General features: G+C 31.5%; 1 protein-coding gene across 2 annotated transcripts; it reads right to left on the reverse strand.

The window, feature by feature from the left end:
• Positions 1-18,293: 18,293 nt before the first annotated feature.
• Positions 18,294-24,625, reverse strand: LOC111000901. Of its 2 annotated transcripts, XM_022270505.2 has the most exons (9): positions 23,960-24,625; positions 23,547-23,697; positions 22,931-22,985; positions 22,558-22,687; positions 22,225-22,353; positions 21,135-22,148; positions 20,506-20,641; positions 20,197-20,262; positions 18,294-19,506 (listed from the first exon to the last, which is right to left on the reverse strand). In XM_022270505.2, exons 1-8 carry the CDS (start codon positions 24,338-24,340, stop codon positions 20,216-20,218), a joined length of 2,043 nt encoding a protein of 680 aa, XP_022126197.2. In that variant the 5' UTR covers positions 24,341-24,625; the 3' UTR covers positions 18,294-19,506; positions 20,197-20,215. The 2 variants fall into 2 exon arrangements, with proteins under 2 accessions (XP_022126197.2, XP_022126196.2); XM_022270504.2 differs by having other exon boundaries at positions 18,294-20,262.
• Between the last annotated feature and the right edge of the window lie 435 nt (positions 24,626-25,060).

Here is a 25,060-nt window from a genome sequence, read left to right on the forward strand (position 1 = left end):
AGCATGCCTGCCAACTGGAATCACAGCGAAGTGATTTTATGCAATAGAAGTAATTATTTGCTTTGATCCAAACAATCTGGCTACGACGATACGAGCATATAATCTGGGGAAGAACGTCAAGTATTAAGTCAATCGTATCGTACGCTATAAAGAGACACCAGCACCCGAAGTGGTTGAGCAACGTACTGCGGTATTCGCAAGTAATCCGCTTTATAAGATACCTAAGATTAGGAGAAAATAACTTTAGAGTTCACGACCTTCTTCTTAGCTTCCACAACTTCAACCGTTTTGCTAGTCTTTACTTGTTCGAAGACAGTTTAGCCGTTTGGAGCAAGTACGAAGTTATTTACGAGACTATATTTAATATATTTTTATTAGTAAAGTATTGAAATATATTTAACGATCCGAAATATATACGAAAGCAACTCACAATAATGTGGTTAAGAATATGCTTTATAGATTTGTGTTGAAGAATATATTCAATCTACAAATGATAAATGTCATATTTAACCAAAGCTGGAATAAGTAGGTAGATCCTCTAGGAAAGTCCTCAATGATGCCATGATAAACGCTAAATGAAATTACTGTTGTTAACTTGCAATTACGCGGTACGAACACATATTACTATTATATATATTATTTTATTACATAGTTTCTGTACTCGTTTAATACGTGTTGATACGTACAAGATTACGTAAAAACATTAAAAAAACACAACTGAGGACGTGCTTAGTCTGACTTTAATAAAATGTTCAATGAAACAATTGCAGGTAAAAGACAGAAATATATCTATAATGGGTCGTATGCAAAGACTTAAAATATTACAATCGAAACAGCTCTTTTAGTTGGGGTTTTATTACTTGACATTGCATGGTTAACACAAACAACTATCAAAATAACTAATATTAAGATAAAATATAATATTATCATAGAACACTAAATGTTTTTAATATTGGAGACGAATTCGAATACTCGTAGATTAGACGACGATCAGATTTCATCATTCGAAAAGTTAATCAAACTATTTCATACCTTTATCAAATGAAATCTCTATAACATGGTAGTTGGAGAACAGATTCAATATTTTCTTATCTCTTCACCAAAGACAGGATTCATTCAATAACTGGCATAAATAGTAATTTCATACAAAAACTAACAAACCACAGCAGGGCTGGTAGAAGACTATTGCAATTAAAAAACCATATAAGATCTGTATTTTGTGAACATTTGTTTGTCTTTGGGACGAGAAACTATTAAGTTATGCCTATTGCTGTATTAGATAATTACTGTTAAATCAACATTTCATCAATCTTTATAAAATTCTAGAAATCTTTTAGTTCTTTACTAGGTTTTTAGACTTCACTTCAAACTGTCGTTGACGTAAGATAAATGTAAAAATAACAATATATACTTATAGTCTATACTCATTAGACGTTGCAAGCAACCGAAATACAAGACGATGGCGTTGTAGATTAATTATATTGGTCACCACTGGTCGATGGGCACCATTATACATCATAATATTACCTACGTTCGTTTGTACAATAATAATCAAGCCCACGATTTCGTCTATAATTTTATATTCTCACACTGAGTGTGTTATTTTGCCAAATTCATTTTCTTAGAAATAGAGTTGATATTTATTTAATTATTGATGTATGTTTATTAAGGTAATGTATTATTTTATTTGAGCTTCGTTTCCACAATTTTCATGCCTTGAACATATAACGTACCATTACATACAGATTACTACAATGCAGCATGTATTAAAATTTATATCAATTACAACGTATACATAGAGAAGAATACAACACAACAAAGACTAACTATTTCTTACAATTATCCATACACATTTAATAATTCCATATATATGTGTCATGAGTGGCCTTTTCTAACGTGTAACTCTATCACATGAAACATGTAACTATGAAGCATGTTGCCATATTGCTTCCTTTATAATGTACTTCCCCACAGAACCTACTACAGTTAATAAATACCACTTGGTATAACCCATGAATGATATGCTTTGGTGGCGTGGTAATTTTTTGTTGTAGCAATCTCTCGCTATCATATTATGGGTACAAACTCGATTCGAAAAGTCATTTTATAAATTCGCTTCTTTATCTGTTAGAAATTCAAATTCTTCAAACAGTAGGTGACGACCCTACATGAATTGTATGAGCAAATAAATTGTAGTGAGACCGTTTTATCTTCTGATTTGTATCGTAGGCGACGTAAATATTTGCCCCCGAGTAATATCTTACCCACCCAATGTCAATAGCTATTCGAATATTATTTACTGATACTTCACTTTGAGAATCCCTTTTCCTTGATATTGTTTGTGCTGGCGGTAATTTGAATCAATCGCGAATGTTCTTTTTCTGTTTACGACTTTTGTCACCGTAAAGTTTACGTATGACGAAATTTAGAGATAAATTTTGAGTTAAGACGAAAATTCAATAGATTATTCTAGTGGTATCCTGTAGGAATAATTATCAAAATGTCTAAAAACAACTAATATTATTTTAAGAGACAGTTAATTATACCTATTTCTAAAATTAATATATTTCATTTAAAATGCTAATTGGCTAGAAATACAATTACGTTTTGTGTTATCGGTAGTTAATGTTATCGATAGTTTCCTGAAAATTCACTTAAAATTAAGTATATTTTACGTGAATTTCGTTTCGTTATAATTCAAATAAGCTGAAACTCTTTATACATGCAAAAGGTATAATTTAAAATGTAAGGTGACTTCCGAGTATCGCAGAAGCCTTTTAAGAAAACAAAAGAATGTAATTTATGTACGTAAGGCAAAATATTAGGTAAATTGAATTCTCGCGTTAAGATTTTTTCGAGAACACGAGATGTGTATTAAGAGGGCGCGGTATTTAATTGAACGAGGAATTTAACCGTTACTTTTATATAAATTAGCAAACGCCGACTCCATAAACCTAGATAATACGCCACAGATGATATTACCTATTACCGTTTTCGTTGCTCAGTAGTTAATTCACATTGCACACATAAACCGGAAGTAACAGGTTCAACTCTTGGCGAACGAATAAATGTTTAGGTTTGGTACGCATAGCAGTTTTGTCTTTTTTCCAATATACAAAAGTTTTAAGTACTGTTTTTGCATTTTTTACTAGATGAAACTATGTATTTTAATTATTAATTAAGAAAAAAAATCCCGAGTAGTTTGTGGTCTCATATATTCCTGGACCTCTAGAGAGTTTAATTTTCATGAAACCTGTGATTTTGACAGAGAACAACAACTTCCATATAGTTATTTGATAATATAATTATGTGCTTCGAAATAATATTTTAATATCATTCGAAAGGATTATATTTAAATCATGTATCAACGTTTTTATAAATCTCTTTTAATTAAAAGCAAATAAAGTCGCCCCTTGACACATTAATTATAACCCAAAAAGTATTCATCAAATAGAACGTATTTTTACCGCCTCATACAGTATTTAAATGAGTAGAAAATTAATAGAAATTCAGATACTATTTAAATAAAATTAAAGTTTACCTAATCTAGATTGAACTCCCTTCTATTATTTGATATACCTTTATAGTGCATATTAATGTTTCGATTACCTAAGATATAATAATTATTTTTGATTGAAGGTAAACAAATCGATTTAGCTAAACCTCTATAGTAGTTCTTTACAATATCCGTGATAGTAGTCGAAGTCAGAATCATTTTATTTTACTTATTACTATAGGTATCACAATGTACCTACACTTATGAACGTGAAAAAAGAAATACATATTAAATGCTTCTAATTTTACAATTTTACTGCCTGTTCTCCAATCAAGGGCGTAATCAAGCAATAAATTCTCCGCCACTCTTTTTAATCGCCAAGTTTTTTTTACACAAGGTAAGGAGCTGCAACCATTAGACCATATTTCACATGACTTCTCAAGTAATGAACAGTTTAATAATAATCATAAAATTAAAACAAAGCTTAGAGGACAAATCAGCAAGAGGCATGGTGAAATAGGAGAACGCATTTAAATTATTGTGGGAACAACACGCAAAGACATATTCGAATTAACTGACATCACCGCGTACATGAATTCAAGTCCGACCAGTCACCACAATTAGCACCCGTTCACGAGTGTGACGCATGGCCAGTAACGTGTCCATAACGTGCCCCATTGATTATGATGATGAGATTTAGAAAAAATGTAGAATAAAAAATAAACATTTTGAAATACCAGTAACTGAAAGGCTATTTCTATATAAACACAATAATAATGTATCTAATAAATATTTACTGGTAGTTGTTAATAATATTTTACCATTTAATCAGGTTTTAGAGAGAAACAGATCAACTTCATTGCTTTAAAATTGCTAAGAAGCTCAAGGATCAGTTGAATTACCGAGTCATCTGATGCCCTCAATGGCCCTCATTACGACTAGGGACAAACATTTAGTCGTAAACAAAAAACATTACCACAGATTAGCTTATAATAAAGAAGTGATTAAAATTTATATGTAAATGACATAATACTATGTTCAGATATAGCTCAGACTACTTTTAATTGTGTGTCTTGAATAATATAACCTGATTATACGTTCACCTATCCACGTCGTTTAAAAAAATTCTTATTCATATAATTTGATGTGTTTTCAAATTTAGTTTTATATCTTTTTGCTGGCGTAGCTTTTCTAACACGCGTATTATTGCAACTTGTGTTATAACAATTCGTTTATTAAAATCATTCATTTCAATCAGCACAGCAATAAATGTTTAATATAATGCTGTGCTGATTTATATATATATAAATATATAGTATGTGCTCTCGGTTAATTGATCCTCTTAAGTTGAAACTATGTTTATTTCAATGCTATAATTCTACAGAAATAGTTGGTCTATGGCCCGCGGGTCATCGCAGGGATCGCTATTAATGTACCCGGCGTGAAATGGCAAAATGTCTGGATCACGCAAACGAGTTGAGATAACTCGGTGGCTTTTCAAAATAACATTGTCTTGACTATAATATTCAAATAATTTTACGTCTTGGTATATAGGGCTGACCCCTTATTTGTTATATAGTAACTACGCAGTTAGCTAAATAAAATTAATATTGAATATTTACTGCGTGTATTGTTTTATTACATTTTACCAAAATAAAGATGAAATTTTATTAAATGTAATCGTTTTGTTTGTGTGAAATTTTAACACTAATACAGCCATTTCTTACTAACTTCACTTCAATAAGATTTCTTTACATAAAAACATTTGTGTATCAACATTTAGATACTAACAACAGGAACATCAACAGCAACAAACATGTTGTACTTTGTAGGAAGCTAAGTATAGTGTAGGAGAATGGATGAGATAGGAAAAATTGCTTGTTTACCGTAACACGATAACATAATAGAATGTCACTTCGGCCAAGAGCCCGGTCACTTGGGGGTAATGAGTGTTCGTGACTATAAATTTTTATCTTACTTTCTTCTAGGAAGTCAATTAGAAGACGGACGTTTATTAAGTGTACTTGGCTTCCTGAAGAACAAGTGTATAAGAAACAAACTACATATTCTGAATCTTGGAATTATGTTATACACGTCAAACAAACAAAAATCATTTATTCATATAGGTATAATGGACACTTATGAACGTCAAAAAAAAAGAAATATTCATTAAATGCTTCTAATTTTAAATTTACTGCCAGTTCTCAAATCAAGGGCGTAGAACGGAAGTCTAGGAACTCTTTTTAATCGCCATTTTTTTTTTTAATAATGTTTGTAAAGAGCTGCAACCATTACACCATGTTCCATATGACATCCTAAGTAATAAAGAATAATAAAATAAATTAAAAACAAAGATTTGTCCTCTACCAGCAAGAGGCATGGTGAAATAGGAGCACTCACTTACATACTCGTGAGAACAACACGCAAATCCGTAGAATAAACAACTAATATCACTACTTAATACTAATTATTAATTGATGTTGATTTTGATCTCGGAGAGACACTGCGGCGCTTTTTCCTAATTCTAAGTCATAAAAACTATATTAAAGTAACTAATACGTGTATTATAAATACACAAGGTGAAATTATATAAACTATTTTCGTAACATATTCGTACCTAACAAACGAACGGTCTGAATGATATTTCAAGCACAAAGGCTACGATAAGCCTTGGTTTAGCGCGTATCCCCAAACATTACATATAAACCATTATTCGTACAAATATTTTACAAAGACAGAACCTTAACTAATCTTATAGCAAATTACTCTAACAAATAAACCAGTGCCGCTTTAGCAACATAACAACCGTTTAAGTCGGGGCCTCAAATTTATCTATATTTCGCGATAATTTCTTATAGAATAAGCAAGTAGACGATCAGTCTTCTGTGCTGACACATGCCGTCGACTCTTTGAGACTATCCTGAATTTCCATCCTGCATCGAACTTACGATCTCAGTGATGAGAGTCGAACACAAAAATCACTAGACTAACTTTATAGATTTGAAATTATAAATAAATCAAATAAAATAAGTTAAATTTGTAAGCAAGCGATTAACTTAAAAATGTTTTAATATATTTAAGATCCATTCATTACATACTACATAATGGTCGGAGATCGTTCTCTAGTCGTAGATTAATTGCAGTGCTCAGTGACTATATGTCTGCAATCATTTTCCTCTTGAACTTTATCTTGTTTTATTATAGGTATTTCTCTTTTAAGTATCAGTCCTTTATAAGCATTGTAATGCTATAGTTATAAGTTAGTTAAAAGTCCCTTATATGCGGAAATACAATTTGGAACATGTTCTTTAATTCACAGTCTAAAACTCGTGATGTAAGAAGTAGTTTAATATAGTTATAACTAACTTATATAAAAGGAGTCCCTTTAGGCAAGGTTCCGAAGATACTAGCAGCGTTCCCTCTTTGAATAGCTAGACTAATTCTTTGTGCGAGGTAGCTGCCAGCTCTTCGTTCTCCTGTGATGTCGACTAACCTTTTTGATAATTCCCTAAAAAGCTTTAATGCGCTAGGACCCCACGGACCAAAGGTCTCGACACCGAATGGGACAAAATCATATTCAGAGCCTAGACCCCTGTATTTGCAGACTTCAGCTTTTTCAGCCGCATCACAAGCCGCACCAGCTCTCTTGTTAGTTCCATGAAGATTGGAAGGGGCCAGTGTGTCTGAACAGGTGGCATCCCATACCAAAACCCGACCCATCTTCCATGGAATCAAACTCATACCGTCCGGTCTCTTGCCATCGTCTCTAGCAATTCCAGTCGGCTCAAGTAGATTAGGCACGTTGACGGTGGCAAGGGACCGATGTATGATATCGTTGAGTGCGGCATGTCTCGAGAAGCGGCTAGTATCTTCGGAACCTTGCCTAAAGGGACTCCTTTTAATAATATTTTTTAATAATTAAATTTTAAGGTTAGTTATTAGATATATTTTTAGTTTGTAATTGTATATTAATATAATTAACTTATATAAAATGATGTTACATACAAAGAAGTATGTTGCTTAAGGAAGTAATTAATTGTTATTTTTAATTAAACGACATAATCGAAATGTTGTTTTTATGTTTTGGCGTGGAATAAATTATCATCACATTCCAGTTTAAACCGAGTTAAGTTTTAATTGCTTTTAAGAACATATTACTAAATATTATGTCCGAAACAATATATATAACATATTCCTAATCTGATACTCTTGATAATATATTTCCAATAAGTAATATTTTACGTCCCTCTTAAGCCTTTGAGTCGCCGATGGTCCATTTGCAGCTAAACGACACATCATAACTATAAATTCTCTGAAAGCATATCCTTCTCTACGTCGGAAGTAAGCGGAAAAGCTATAACTGGCTTACGTTTCTATGAATTTTTTTTTTTTTGTAACAAACATTTGTATTTAAGATTATTTCATACAAGTACACCAAATACATAATTATAACTAAATGAATTTACTTTGTAAGGTCGATCTATTTCTGTTATTTAAATGAAATTAAATTGCCTGACGTATTCGGTATTCATTATCATGTAAATTATACGTGAAGTTAACTTTGGTAATTTTTAAATTTGACGAATTCATTCAAACGGATTTACACGGACACTAAGTTTTCGGCAATAAAGACAAGTAGATTGTTTTACTTTTAATTTAATTAAGGTACAATCATATTTTATTACGATTGTGACCTCTTCATGTCAGAATCACAGCCTAAATCCTTCTGGAAATGTTTTCTACAATGATTTTAATAACATTTCGAGGAATACTTTCCCACTCTTCTGCAATAACTATTTTTAGCAACCTTATGTTTTGTAGATCAGGTTGCGCTGATCAATTCGCGACTTTAGTAACGATTATTAACAATAATTTCTTTAATATTAATTTCTTTCGTTAACATCAAAAATGAAATTTGGACGTAAAATATAATCATGTCAAGATGATTATAGAAACATGCCAATACATTCATTAAATCTATTTCTGGTAATTATCATTAAACTAGAAAAAAAACAGTATAGTTTCCGTATTTTAGCAAAAAAATGTATAGGTATATCAGTTACCTACCTGAAACCCCAACCTGAACCCAGGGCGTGTATTTACTGTTGAATAATGATAACCTGAAAGCAACACACACCAGTATTAGAAATGTCACAAAAACATTCAAATTTATAGGGGTAACCTATTAATTGAATTCGATTCAAATTTGAAAAGAATTGAAATACAACACCTAAACGCGAGATAAGAAACAATCCGTCTACAACATTAGACATAACCGGACGATGTTGAGCTCGGCCACAGGCTGTGCAGGTCTAACCAAATCCGGCGAAATGTTTCCGCAAACTCATTTTAAAATCCATTTCCTTTGAATAACTGGAAGTGCTCGATTTTTTGATATGGCTACGACTTAAGTTAGTGCAATAAACTTTAGAGGGATATTTATATATATTTCGTATTTTAACATATCAAGGATATAATTATTTATAGTTATGAATATTATTATTTCAAACCCCTCCTTCATTACAACGTCCTAGCAAACGTTGTGTTCCATATTAAGATAATCATACTACGTTATATTACGCTATTAAAAATGGGGCTTAGAATGGAGAAAATTAATGGTTATGTGTATTTTAATGCCTTTTGACTTTGCAGTATAAATAATAGTTTACGACCTATTATAATACTTGTCGTACATACATATGTATGAGGCTTTTTTCTTAGAAAGAAATAGCAATAATGAAACAAAAAGGCGGATATAGCATCATCTATCAAGACGTATTCGTTGAAAGATATTGAGACAAAAACTATTCAAGTGTCCCCTTTTATTACCCAAGAAAAATGAATATAAGCTCTATCTTCCGTCGAATGGCTTGTAAAAGTTGAAGTATTTCGTTTCGCAAATATTGCTGAAGACAGAATATTTGCGAAACACAATTCGAGCGAATCATTTTATAATATGAATGTCTTTATGCATTTGCCGCATTTCGGTCTGATATTACGAAAATTCACCGTCCCCTTGGCACTTTTGGCAGCCGTGTTCTCGATTTAATCTCTGTCGAAGGAACATTATACTTTTCTCTTAAATTTTGGCTACGGCAAAGCTGTATTAATAAAAATTTAGCAAACTCCGTCGTAGGCAAAAGAGCCAATCTGACATTGGCCTCATAACGAAATATTAAACTTTGGTGAATCTGTGCCAATCTGAAAGTAGACTCAATTGATTCAATAAATTCACTTTAAGGTAATCAGCAAAAATATTGTTCAAATATAAAGAAAAGAAAAGAAAAAAGAAAAAAAAATTCAATTCAAGTAAGTTTTTTGTCCTAATTGATTTCGAAGTCATTTACGGCGTGGTTAGCTTTCCCATGCCTATTAAATCCAGTTCGCGTTTTTAAATTTTTGAATTCTTAATTCAAACCCAAATATTCTTGAATTTAGGTTATGTTTATCATAACACTTTTGCTTTTGTACTCTGTACGCAAAGTAGTAGTTTTGCTAAAGCTCCATTTTGTAAGTAGTAAAGTTACTATTAGGTGTAGAAAATAAAGACTATGCGCTTGCGTACACTTCGTCTGTGGTATTACCGACTTAACGATTAACGCAGGGCAAACAGTTCTACTGGGTACTATTCACAATTTACTTATAATAATTCAGTCACAAGATATTTTTATAGCGCTAGATTTCTGAATGTTTCCTTACCTTACATTCACTGAAACCTTGCGTTATCTATTTTTGGGTGTCAGTGTAAAGCTTAAAAAAACGTACTGCCGTTTGCGTCATACTTTCGGATATTTTTGTAAATAAATTTAATTACAAAAGAAGTTTTCATCGAAGAGCTATGAGGTATAAGTGCGGAAGGTATAATGACACTTGAGTTATAAACAAACCCGACGTCTAGACGTTTTGCGGTTTTGTATACTTGTCGGGCTCTTGTTTTGTTTTAGCGTTCCTATTGCAATTATCACCCATTTCTATTCTAACAATGTAAGGCTTGGGTTACAACATAAGTACTTTTTCGAAAGTCTTAAATACCGTCAACATACGTCTGGAACTTGTTAACAATTCTTAAATACAAAGTGAAGTTTAATCATCTTACGTATTTTTACTCGTAGCTTCGCTGTTGGTGCTATGTAGTATTGTACTAAAAAATGTCTTTAATTACTATACTCATGTGACCTTTTAACGAATTTATTAACGAAAATTACATTAGAATTATATTAAGAGTACACACAGCAACTCAAACTACATCGAGATAGCGTTTTCTTTATTAAATACTATTAAAATATATATTTTGATAATGATTACTCTATAAACGATAATATATAATAATTTAAAAAAATAATAAACTTTGAATTAAATGGTTTGGTATGGTCTGTAAAAGAACTTAATAAAAGTAATGATTGTTAATAAGATACATTACAAACATACAAAATTTTGCTTTATATTTGAATTTTAACTTATATTAAGAGAATACGATATTAAGTAGTTTTCAAACAGTTTGTATGAAATTGATCAAATATCAAATCACACACTCGGGAATAAAACGGATCATAAACTTTCGGAGCATTGCACTGTTTGAAAATGTATTCTATACTTTTGTTTTTATTCCTTTAATAAAATGAAAATGATGTGAGTGTTTTTTAACTACTTTTTATTTATACATAAGTAACGAAGTCAATATTGCCGCGTTATTTTTAAATCTACAACAAAATTAAGCTTAGCCTTTTATTTAGTGGTGCTAAGTTTTCCATCAGTCTCCGGGATCTATGTCATGTGCCTTAAGCAGTATCCCACTTGGGCCAAGACAGAAGATATTGTATATAATACTAGCAGACTCGGCCAAGCATTGCTGTGGCTAAGGTTTTTGTTATATTACATAGTTAGTAAGCTATTCAAGGGAACTGATGAGTAAGGTAGACAGCTTATGTGAAACGTTGGTACTTTTAACACAGCGCCATCTGTTAGATACAATATCAAATAATAAACAAATAACTTGCAATAAAATAAAATTGCGACTAATTTGAGATTTAAATTATCCTATCTCTCAAGTTGGATCGAACTGCACATGGTGTGCGAATTTTATTATAATCGGTTAAGTGGTTTAGGAGTCCATTGAGGACAAACATTGTGACACGAGATTTATATATATTAAGATATGGGTATAAGTGGGCTATTATTTCTGTATAAGATTTTAAACCTGTGTTTGGGTAACTATTTATTATACATCACTTGTCCATTAGTAAATTTTGTTCTCTATAAGAACGGCATATTCTTTTCCGTCTCGTAGATATCTTTTGAAAAGATACGTACTAATTTTCCTATCGAAGTTGAGATTTGTCTGTGTTCTTGTTCGACATACAGAAGTCTAAGTAGGCCTAAGTTCGTATCATAACCCTCACATCCAAAAATAATGATAGTGCCAGAAAAAAATAACTTTTATGATTGAATGAAATTGACATTTGCTTGTCCGTTATCTAGTTACGCGATCCCTTGATTTTATTACTAAAATACTCATAAAACATTTATTGTAATCGTTATACATCTATTGTACCTAGCATAGACAAAACAAACAAATTTTACTGACTTTATACTTTCAGTTATACTTAATATATTAGGTATATATTAAGCCGCTATAATCTGATTCTCATTTACATCCCATACACCGCATACATCCTTTATACTTTCATTACAACGCAGCGCAGATGGCCGTAATATTTCAATGTCAGCTCGAATCTTCCCCTTAATTACCCTCCATTTTTACCTGTCGCAGTCCATTAGCGGTGGAATATTAAAAATTAACGGCTCATTAAGCCAAAATCAAAGCCTGAAATGAATGATATTTTTAATGAAGTCGTTTTGATTAGACGTTTATCTTTCGCTCAATCAATTCGGTGTAATGTTGTAAGAGCTTTTTCTAAGATTATATTCATTCGTATTATCGTTATAAATTAAAAAAAAATTAAAAGCGATGGCGATCTTTATCCAATCAGACACGCGTTGAATAATCTTTCAGTTTGACAAATGAAAAACAAACGAGCCGCGCGTAACGACTTTTGCTTTAAAGTTTCTTCCGCCTTGATTTTTAAATCTACTTAACAGGTATATAATATAACAAATTTTCACATTTGGAATCTTAAAGTGAAACGATTTGTAAAGTAATAAATATAAACGTATATACTATATGTACGTTTAGCTCTAGAGTTTACTTAAAGACCTGAACAAATTGTCTATAGTTAGAAGCAGCGTCTACACTACGTTTTTGAGAAGGAAACTAGTAAGTGGCATAAGTGTACACTCGTCTTTATCAGGGGTCGTGAGTGGTGTTCCGTGGAGGCCACTTACGCTGAGCTTTTCATTGAATTCAAACAACGCTCTAATTGTGTCTAGTGTTCTATTGTCTATGTAGATGACTTTTAATTACTAGACAAATGACTCAGGCTTATTAGCCGTATTGGACGTTTGATACAATCCATTTAACACTTGTTTGGTTGTTCTAATTGCTTTTCTAAGAAATTTGTCACGATTTCTAAATTTTGCTCAAATCGAATGCCCGAATAGATACTTGGGAGACCAGTACTGACTTTTGCGACTGAGGCGTAAATTAGCTGCTGTGGTCTCTGGCAGAATGACCAGCGCTGTGAAACATTTTGCTGCTCAGCATAATGCTGAGCCAGGGCCAATTACAACCAAAGCACACATGCATAACACATTTGAAACGAGCCGAATGGGAAAAGGATTTTTTTATTGTATTTGATATTTTATTGATATTTTGTGTGGTTATGTACTCACATTTATTACAAACAAAACACACTTGTGTTTTGTTTGAAATAAATGTTATCTCTGTCTCTTTCTCTGTCTCTGGCAATAGAAGTCGTTAACTGTGTTGCAATTTTGCACAAAAAACTATTTAAGGCAGATCAACGTAATGATCACGCGACTATAGCATTTACTACTAATGCCCAAACCCAATAACCTATCTGAATCCATTTTTGAACATCTGAGATACTTTTTATCCTAATATTGATAAAAGTGTACCAATAACCAATCGACGGATTGTAATAGCCATCTCTCGATACAAGCTATCCATTGTAGGTCGGATATGTGGATAGACCTTTGTATGAAAAATACAGTTCAACTGTGCTAATATCGTATCTTAAGATTTTAACTTACACCACTTTTTAAAATAATTAAAAATCTATTTGGTATATGATATATCTTTGATGCGGCTGAAAAAGCTAAAGTCTGCAAATACAGGGGTCTAGGCTCTGAATATGATTTTGTCCCATTCGGTGTCGAGACCCTTGGTCCGTGGGGTCCTAGCGCGTTAAGGCTTTTTAGGGAATTATCAAAAAGGTTAGTCGACATCACAGGAGAACGAAGAGCTGGCAGCTACCTTGCACAAAGAATTAGTCTAGCTATTCAAAGGGGGAACGCTGCCAGTATCTTCGGAACCTTGCCTAAAGGGACTCCTTTTAATAATATTTTTTAATAATTAAATTTTAAGGTAAGTTATTAGATATATTTTTAGTTTGTAATTGTATATTAATATAATTTAATTATCTATATACATATATGTATAGTTTAATAAAACCAATTGAAATTTATTTTAACTTTTTTAGTGTTCATTTATTAGTACTTTCCATTGTATAAACTAGTATAAGTAATTAAATCAATAAAGGCTTTGGTATATTTTAAACATAGACATGTGTGTACGGTTTTATTTAGTCTTTTTGGTTTATATTGTTTTTCAAATATGATTGTAAAGAGCGAAGAGATTGCATTCTATCCGTCGCCAAAAATGGATTGTCTTCGTAGGGTTTGGTTATTGGGATGCAGATAGGAGATCGATCGACTGTCACGGTCTGATGGTTTTTAATCTGAAATTGTGGATTAATTATTGGGTTCGGGCGTAAAACAACAACATATCCCATTTCCTAATATCTAAAATTGTTAAAAATTATTCTGTAATACTTCATATAACATGACAAATTTCTGACTTCTGACATAGTCCTTTCTAATAAATACATTCTTATACCGCTATTATTTGTCTATCTTCAGATCACAGATGTGGTCTTCTGTCATGGATAGCGTAATGTTATGACTTATATCACGTTAATGGCACTCGACCGCTCATCGATCTCGACATATTGCTTCGATAAATCACGAATATCTTCAGAATAACCCCCATATATACCAGAGAATATTAAACGTTAGTTTATTTTAATACTTCATAGTAATTACTAAAAATATTAGTTTGTTTCATAAAAGTTTTATTGTAGGTTAGGTTCGACCTGTGTTTGTGGTGTATGTGTGCTTCGGACCCGTTAGGATCCTCTACCAGTCTTACAGATGATAAATCCTTGCGGTAGGAAGAACTTTGAAGCGTGTTTATAGTATGCTGATTATAGATGTCGTAATAGTTTCCAAGATCTTCTTTTTGCGACTTCACATACATCAAAAAACATCTACTAAAGTAAAGTTAGTATGTACTAATTAAGTAATTTTATACATTAGCTAACCAACCACTCAATGTTAAAACATTAGAAACACAATGCTATGACGAATTTATATTTGATTATAATTTCTTATACGTAAAAAAACATGATACATGATCATAATTACTAACACAATTTTGTAGGTTAAGAATATTTTGTTCTATTGTCTCTGTGTCTATTTTGGGTGATTTCTTTAAGATTACATTTTAAGTTGTTTTCACATAGCCAAAATGGGTAATATATTATTGTTATTATTATTAGCTGTTATTTTCATATTTGTATAGCAAAGATAGAAAAATATGACGAGCAAACATAATTAAATATATGTAATTTTTAAATCAACCAAACTACAATCTTCATAACCACATTTTCAATTTACCTTAATTGGCGTAATAATGTCAGTAGTCTCAAAATTGGTCGGGTGATCACAGTGAAAAGAATTCGGAAAAATATGGGTTCGGCAGTAACGCAATTCTCTTTATTGAACACTAAAACTGAACAGGATAAAGTCGGTAGCTTCGGAAAATTTTACACTGGCATGATTACCTGCCTTTGCCGTTTATTTAAAAATATGGTAATATAATTACAAAGTCTCCACATATACCACCACCACCACATAAACGAGATACGTATGATAAAAATACCGGTACAATTAATACCGCCAGGTTCCATTGGGTAAAATTGAGCACTGGAACAGACCTTTAGACAAGACAGAGAAAATACCATATGGTGAATGACATTGATTTTTCATTAATATAGATCGGAATATAAAAGTGTCGACATAGTCTAAAATATTTTTTTTTTTAATTATTCAGTATGTAAGATTATGGATACTGAACATCAAAATATATGCAAGATATGAAATACAGTTCTTATACATACACATAAAATGTAAAAACTTTTATTAACATACGAGTAGTTACTACACAACGAAACCAATCCTTATATACGTCTACCCCATGTTATATACCTTTAAGAAATAATAAATATAATAACAAGAATAAATAATATATAGTTACGCGCAGATTGCAACAGTTTAATAATGCCAGTGTGACACTACCTCATCAGCGTAAAACAAAAAAATCTGTTGTACTTACTTTATTAGATTTGATAAATTCTGCGTTCCTTTCAAATAAGTAAAATTTATTTGGATTCGTGAGCCAACATTTTAATTAAATTAAAATATTTTTACTGTTATGAAACATTTCATATATTTTAAAAATATGATAACTTTTAGATAGTTTAGATTAGATTTATAAGTTATTTCTTTGGGGATTTTATCACCAATTTTATGGTACCTATATCGAACGACCTGATTTTTAATCAACAAACTATTTTTAATTCAATTGAAACTTCTTACCGTTTTAAAAATACATTCAGTAATAAATGCATGATAAAATAACTTGCACAGCTTTAATAAAGTTCCGCCGATTATTCGAAAAGTTTTATCGATAAGTAATGTCAATAGTTTGATACTGCAATAATTGTTGTTCGAACAATGAAATACGCTTGCTGTCGCGATCAACGTTCAATTAATGAGGCTGAACTGTAGGTTTTGGTAGCTATTGTTTGGAATCATAACTGATTGCTTGATCTATAATATTGAGACAATAATTTGTCGCCATTTTGAAGCTCGCTGTTATCTGATAAACAAAATGGCGCTTTTGAAGATAGAGCCGCTAAGGTTACATACATTATTTTACAGGACCTGGATGACCGAGCTTAGCTCGGTATTTTTTTTTATAAATCGTGTTTTTTGGAAATCTTATTTAAGTACGAATAACATACTAATAAAAATATGAAATATGAATATAAATAATATTTAAGTTTTTATTTGACTAACATCTTTAAACGAGCAATTCTATTCTTCTAAGTTGATAAAACACGAATAAAATGACATTTTCTAGAAATGATTCCTAGCTAGATCGATTTATCGTACCTGAAACCCTCCGTATACTAAATTTCATGAAAATCGTTGGAGCTATAAAAGAATTGCTCGTTTAAAGATAATTTTACATTTTACATTTACGGGTCGTAGCGTGACGTCATCGTCAGCTACGGCAGCTACGTCGTAGAAGTCACTATAGGTCTCTAAACAAATTATAACATGTATATCATATTAATCAAATTCGTGATATTGGGTGCTATGATGCTGCAAAAAAGAATGAATAACACAAAGAATTAACACAAATTATGGGAAAACCCCGAACTATGAGATAGACCAATATCATATGATAACTAGAGAATATTACGTTAAAAGTGCATTTCACTTTTTATTTCGTGATTTGTTTTTATAAGCTTAAAAATTCAATGTCCATACCTATTCAAAAAATAATAAATCCTACATCAGAAGTGATAAAACCAGGGATATTTCTTGGCGCCCTTGCCACTTGTCATTCTGACGTGAAGCGTGATCAAACAAATCAAAGAAAATGGAGCGATAATATTATAATTTATGACTCCCATTAATTTATTGATCGGTGACATGCCCTTGGCCGTTAAATGATTGTTATTTGTCAGCTTATACCTAAGTCAAAAAAAAGTAATCATTTAAAAATATTAAGGTTTCTTGTTATATTATCTACAAAACGGTACAGTTTAAATTTTATAATATCAGTTCAATCTTCAATTACTATCGGACCAGGCTCAATTATCACGGTAGGATTTCGCATTATCTTAATGACGTCATTTACCCATGAAACGTTCAGATTTGAGGAATTTCGGCTGTCGCATAAGCGTAGATTAAGTTACCGCAATTGTTAATCTCATTTTGCGTTGCTACTATACCTGGGTCTTCAAATATTGTTCGTTACATTTTTTTTATAATATCTGCAAAAGGAAGCATCACTTGTAACACTTAACAAGTAATAACTACCTATATCGACTTTAATTAAATTAATAGAAAATATGTTGTAATGTAAAGTAGGTATTATTTGTCAAGGCTTTTTTTTATTTTTATTTTAAATATTTTTTTATAGAACAGTAGCCTCTGAGTAGCTGTTCTCAAAGCTGTGGACCGACGGAAGTCGAGATGATACAAGTGGAAATTCATATTCTACCTCGAAGTCCGATGGGGAAACTCAGCTGCAGGTCAAAAACATTATCAGAACAACTTCTCTATACACTCTCCATGGTAAATGTGGTAGAGAAAGACACCACATCGCTATGCAACGCCAAGAGATCAAGCCTCGCCAAGCTCGGAAAGTTATTGGTAGTTGACGATCGAACCGCTTTTCGTTAACTATGACCTTATTATGGAAGGAGCTGGACTAGGCCAAATAAAACATATTATGCGTTAAAAAACTTTATTAGAATACTACTCTAGAAAAACAAATAGATAAAGATACTAAAGTAGTATATTTATAGTACGTAGTGTCCACCTAGGATCCGATTCACTCGCGTGCGTTGTAATAATGTAATATTCCACTAAATAGCATTCTAGTTGTATTAAATATATATCGACCTAGTAATACAAGTTGCTCCATTACTTAAAGTATTCATTATTATACATAAAGTATATATTAATACATTTAAATTAAACCTAAAATTATGCATACCGTTTTCTTTTACTGCTTCCGACATAAACTGATTAGGCGTTAGTACGAGATACACTAAATACATTAATTCTTATTAAAATCTTAATTTAATCTTAATCAATTTAATTTAAATACATTTCCTATGTCTATTAATAATAACTAATAAAATCTAATTAACTATTGATAAAGTATTGCCTGGATAAATTATTGTTTATGCTTTTATAAGTATTTATTCTAAATAATTACTATTAAATCCTATTAATAAGTGCGTGGGAGCAAAATAATCAATAAAACCATTACATTAAAGATTTTTTAATTATAAGAAATTGGCGCCTATAAATTCGATATGAGTAATAAGATATTATATTGGATAAAGCCTTTAGACAAATGTTATAGTATACAAAAAAAAATATAAGCATGCATTATTCAAAATTTAATTACATAACATAATCTGTGCTGCTGCTGTTGCCATAGACGAATGTAATGTGATATGTTTGTATATAAAACTGTGACTAAAGAAAACGATGACTGCTTAAAGTCTACAAGTGTTCCACAATTGGCTATTTGACAGTGCGTAAAATAAAGTGTTATGAGTAATCTGGCAAAAACTTGGCATTAGAAATCCTTATGGAGTAAATACTTTATTAATTTATCAAAAAATCCGTAATTAAAAATATTTATACAGCAGTCACGTGACATAAGAGGGTCACACATTAGTCGAAACAACGATTATTCATCTAATACCAAACATCACTAAATAACATGGTAACATTATACTAGCAATAATGTTTCATTAAATTATTATAACTAATTATTATTGTTCAAGTTCGTATTTCACTAATTAAACACTTAAGTTATTTACACGGCTTACATAAATTATATTAAGATAAATAATTCATTAAAAAATTAGCTTATCAAATGTAAATCTTAAAATATTCGTAATTCTAATTAAACTCAAATCTCGACTGCGAAACGAAAGCTGAAACAATAGTGCGTTCAGATTGTGATTGGTGAAACGAAAACATGCATTGTGTCAAGTGTCGGAGAGCTCATTTCCCAAACCAATTTTTGTTTATTATATTGTGATTTAGAAATCAAAAGATGGCCAAACTTATTTCGCGTTATAGCCGCCTAACGCGTAACTGGGGCCTTTACTGAAAAATGGCTTGCCTATTAACATGAGAATCGATTACTGTTTCGCTAGTGATTGAATCTAATACCTCCCACTCAAACCACTTAAAATTCAGAATGAATTTTCATATTGTTTTATTCTGCATACTCTTACAACTTTCGCAGAAGTATGTATTTTAGCAATTTTGTAAAGCGAAGAAACATTAAAACGTCTTCCACCAAAACATAGAATGTAAACGACAAAGTAGGCGCGTAATTTTTATCGCTATAAACAAATTTAAGACTCATTTGAAAGTAAAATATTCGTTTCGCGAGCTTTATGTTTCCTTCGGGGCCAATTGAGGACTTTGGACCCGTATCTCATTATTGGACTATTTCTTAAGTGCTCAAGGTGTTCCATTTACCGTGGAAGTGGAGTAAGTATTGAGATAATATATCACCTGACGCCGTATTTTTTCTTATGAATCGAATACTACTATTCATTTGGAGAACGAGATCACATTATAAATACAGTCTTATATATACGTAAAAACATTACCATATTAAAAATGGTCTATTCAGACCATTCCAAGTTCGTGGCCGAAGCGCGATGGACTGAAATATTCTGATAATATTATTAAGTATTTATTATGAATATAGTAAATTTATACAAAAAATCCATAAACATTTATGCACCAATTGTCGGAACAATTTGACCATACAATTGTCTAACTGAAGAACTGTCCCGGAACTCTGTAACTCGCAATAGCTATAGCCATTACAGAGTACCGAGGCAGTTCTGTAGCATTAACAGCTGGAACGAGAATAACCTAAATAAAATATATGAAAATTTAATAAAAAAGGATACGAAAACACCTCTCCGCCTCAATGCTGTTGCTAAATTTTACCAACGCGGAACCAGGCGTAGTAAATTCTAATGATACTACTTGAGCAACCTTTGACAATTTACAACAAAGATTTGCAAATCCTACTTGCGATGGCAACTAGAAAGAATAATAAAGCAGAATAAAAAAATGACAAATGCATAAACGAAACACCACAAATTTTACAACGATATCATTATTATTTATTTGAATTTAATATCAATGTTATAATATACTTCTTGGTGGTAACTATTTATGACTGAATTAAATATATTTTACTATAGAAGCATGTGCAATCAATATCTTGAATTTTAATATTTTGTCATATTAAAAATAAATAGTACAATATTTTTCATCATTGATATAATATGGAAACAATGTTATTACCACATCAGCTCTACGAGTTTGAATCACTAAGGAGTTAAACACTATTTTGTAAGGAGGTATACAACCTCCTTTTGACAACTTTGTATGACGAATCAGTGTTTTATCTGTATCTGTGGTCACGTCACTTTTAAGAGTTTGGATTCAAACATTCTCACACACAAGCAAAGTCTGCGCCAGTCACAAAACGATTTGGCATTTTTTATGTATTCATTAAAAGTATACTTACATTTGTAATATGAAGAGTAAAAGGATCTTTTGCCTTCAGTACCATAACAGGTTGTGAGCTTCTATGACCACTAGATAACCCTGGCCCACTCGCAAGTCTAGATGGTGATGCCGCCATGGGCTTATCAGGTGGGGGCACGGGTATAGGGTTAGGCTTAGGTCCTGAGTTTTGAACAGGTGGGAACATTCTTGGCACAGGTCCAATTGGCCCATGTTGCATAAATGGACCTTGAGGCCTAAAACTCGGAGGAATTTGAGGATTTCGCAAATCGAAATGTCCTGGACTTTCCTGTCCAATTTTGGCTCCATTTGGCGAAACTTGGAAATTAGTCACAGGTTGAACACTAGGTCCCGGCTGACCTTGAAAATTACATCCAGGGTAATTAGGACCGGGTGGATATTGACCCGGAACACTTGTAACTTGGTTGTAATTAGGCCTAGGAAAGTTTTGCATGTTAGTATTTAAGCACCTAGACTGAACGATTGGTGGACAATTTAGAGGTGGACCACTTTGAATTGTCAATTTTTGACCAACTGAAGGCGATTGCATACCACCAAAAGACCCTGACGCTAAAGTATTGACAAGCATACCTGAAGACTTTTCATGGCGAATTCCCATTAATAAACTAGAAGGTTGGGTCGGTACATATTGCGATTGTGGGGGGCTAAAAAGTGGGTTACTGGAATTAGTAGGCTGAAAAGCTGGTAATTTCTTTTGACCAATTGCACCAAACTGGCCCGACGATCCGCTAGGTTTAGAAGGTGAGTATCGATCAAAATCATCGGGTATTTCACCTGATTTACCGAACAAGGATGCGTTAATAAACGAAGGAGCACCGTTTACAAAACGTTCGTATTCTGCTACAACATCGTGTAGGGGTTTTCCGGTCTGCCCAAGACCTGTGCCAAATTTTTGGAGACCTTTTGGTAAGGGTATTGCCGAATCTGCCATAGGATCTAAGGAAACATTAAGGGATTGCCCATAAAATATTTGACCATTCAATAAAGATATTGCCTGAAATAAATATTTATAACTATTATATGTATCTATTATCATTTCATTGTATATAAGAAATATAATTTGTTTTTACCTGAACGGCTTCAAGCGGATGGCTGTACATAATTTTCGCACATTTATTAATTGAATGTATTATCACACAAATAACCACGCGTCCTGCCATTTCGAAGAGATCGCGTAGTTCTGACTTATCACACCGAAACTAAAAGGGTGTATAAAATTTATCTTTACTTTACTAACTTAGAAATTAAGTTAAGTTATAGTATCGGGTACAAAAAAGAATTTGTTTTATTTTATTACGTAAATAAATATAATAATTGCATTAATTTAGTTGAGATACAAAATTATATATAAAACATATGAAATATAAGAAAGAAAAATGTGTTCAATATATGTATAAACTCACATTTGAAACACTAATCCATTTCACTAATGGTGGTTCAATATTAAAACTTTTTAGAAACTCTGGATTCAAACCATAAAGATAATTCTCTAGACCAGCTTCACTAAGCTGGGATTTGCATGATGGTGGTTCACTGTAAAAATACAAAATATATACCAGAGATGAAATATATAATTTTGAACTATACAAATAAATTTTAACTAGTTATAATGTTTGAAAAAAAAGTAATTTTAAAAGTTACACAAACTTTGAATACCCAATACTAAATAATTTATTAGCATTGGTGCACAGCTGTGGTTCAAACCTTCCGTTGCTGAAACTGTTAGGCCAATATTGCTCTGTAATGTGGGTCGTACATCTTTTTTTTTACTCTTACCTTTTTTCAATTAATACTGTTTCATCAGAGATTTCACTTTCTGAATCAGTTTCGCCTAAAAATACAAGTTCAGGTGGTTCATTGTAAGCAGTTTTATGCACAATAACTGTTTTATTTAAATACAATTAGAATAACAAAAGATAGGTAAGTATAAAAACTGAATTTATGTCAATTTAATTTTAAGTCTATTAAGGGTCAATATTTGAACTATCTGCAAATACTTAAAATTATTTTTATAATTAAATTTTTCTACTTGCCCATAATTATTTATGCTTAAAGGAAAATTGCAGGTCTCTAAACAAATTAAAGGTGCCCTTACAATTTATTATTTATTTCATAAATCCTATTAAGTATTGCATAAACAAACAAATTTAAAAAACTACTAGGCCTGGTTAATAATTTGAAATTCAAGGTTTACAGATTATAAGATTCAATAGTTATAATGTCAATATACATAGGGCACAGAACATTATTACAAATAAATAAATGAAAATTGTCAGAAGAAATGTATCTTTGCTAATTGGCAGTAAAATCAATTTAATCAATTGGCTTTATCTAGTGTTAAAATAATTATAATTATTATTAATTATTTCATACTTCTACTGTATTTACTTACCTTCAACTTGAATTTTAAGGTTTCCTTCACCTTTACTTTTGAGTTTACTAAGAATAAATTTATACTGATCTCTATTATTAAACCTAAGCCGCAGTTGGTAATCAGACTTTTGACATCGTGAATCTATCATGCCCATAACATTGACACCACACTGAAAATGGGATAAAGTGTACAAAACTTAGTATTTAATTTGACTTCTTCTGGACAGTTGTTATATCATTTGTAGCAATAAGAAAAAAAATTTTCTTTCATTTCATTACTTAACAAGTATTTCAGAACATTTAGTTGTCAAAAGTAACAAAACCTTTTGCACTAAATCATTAAAATAAGCTTGTAAAATAATAATATTTAATTTATATATTTTCTTACAATATTTTCCTACAATGTTGTAAAATTACTATTTTTTGGCATACCTCATCAGTAACATATTGTTTAATTTCATTGTATGTCCACTCTCCAGGTAAATTTGAGACTGTCACAGCAAATTTACTTTTACTTTTCCCTATATTTCGATAATCATCAAGAAAAAAATCATTTGAGCTGAAATCCTGACTGTCAGAGAACCTCCGTCGTTTAGTTTTATTTATTGATGAGTTTAATGTACTATCATCGCTTAGACCATCAAAATCAAGTTCTGTTTTACGTTTTGATGCAAGTTTATAGTCATCACCAAGGGATTCTTCACATAACTCCGGTTTGTTGGTGGTCTTAGATATGTCATGTAGCTTTTTCAATTTTGTAAATATTGCATGGTAATTATTAATATCTGTAGTTTCCTTTTCAACCGAGGCCATTTTTTCGTTTTATGTAGATGAATAAGTATCGTTACGTTTTCAAAGATATGTTGAACATTGCGAGTAAAAGTACATAGTAGCAGAAATAGACAACTTGGGTTATTTCTTATTATTTTAACAATAATTATGATCCAATCTTCCAAATATTATACCCGATCCTCACTTCTCATTTATAAAATAACAGCTATGAAACATTTTATTGCTTTATTAAAAATTGTATTTGTTATTATTTACCTACTACATTATTTACACACAATACAGATATCTATCTAAGATGTACTCTAGACTCTAGCGCCTACAAAGGACAATTTATTCAAAGACTACAGATCAAGTAGTCAAAAGACTGACTGTGTTTAGTAACATGTGCTTAGAGTTAGATTTACTTAGGTAGTTTGTTTCAAAATGTGTTGGTTTTCTAAATGGAACGTATTTTATTAAATCGCAATTTTACACTTGAACATTAATACATACTTCATAAATGTTTATTCATTATAGCCTCACTAGCGGGTGTCTTGAGATATTGTAATATGTGTGTTGTAGTTTGATTACGCCTGTACACATTTTCTTCTGATGACTCCAATATTTATATTGAATAATGCAAACTCTTTATTTAAAGTCGCAATATGTGAATATAATATAATAAACTATTTTCGTTTTAGTTCATTGGCTAGAAGGGCGTGACATGCGTTTTTTACTTCAGAAACTTGTCTATTTAATTAT

Source organism: Pieris rapae, chromosome 5, assembly GCF_905147795.1.
Source record: "Pieris rapae chromosome 5, ilPieRapa1.1, whole genome shotgun sequence".
NCBI classification, from domain to species: domain Eukaryota; kingdom Metazoa; phylum Arthropoda; class Insecta; order Lepidoptera; family Pieridae; genus Pieris; species Pieris rapae.

Bases quoted from the DNA above. Each gene is read 5' to 3' on its own strand.
- LOC111000901 (XM_022270505.2), bottom strand. From the start codon at position 24,340: ATGGCCTCGGTTGAAAAGGAAACTACAGATATTAATAATTACCATGCA. The intron at 22,688-22,930 runs GTAAGAGTAAAA...GTATTTTTACAG, and splicing joins ACAGTATTAATTGAAAAAAG to TGAACCACCATCATGCAAAT. The intron at 22,149-22,224 runs GTAAAAACAAAT...TATTTATTTCAG, and splicing joins ATCCGCTTGAAGCCGTTCAG to GCAATATCTTTATTGAATGG.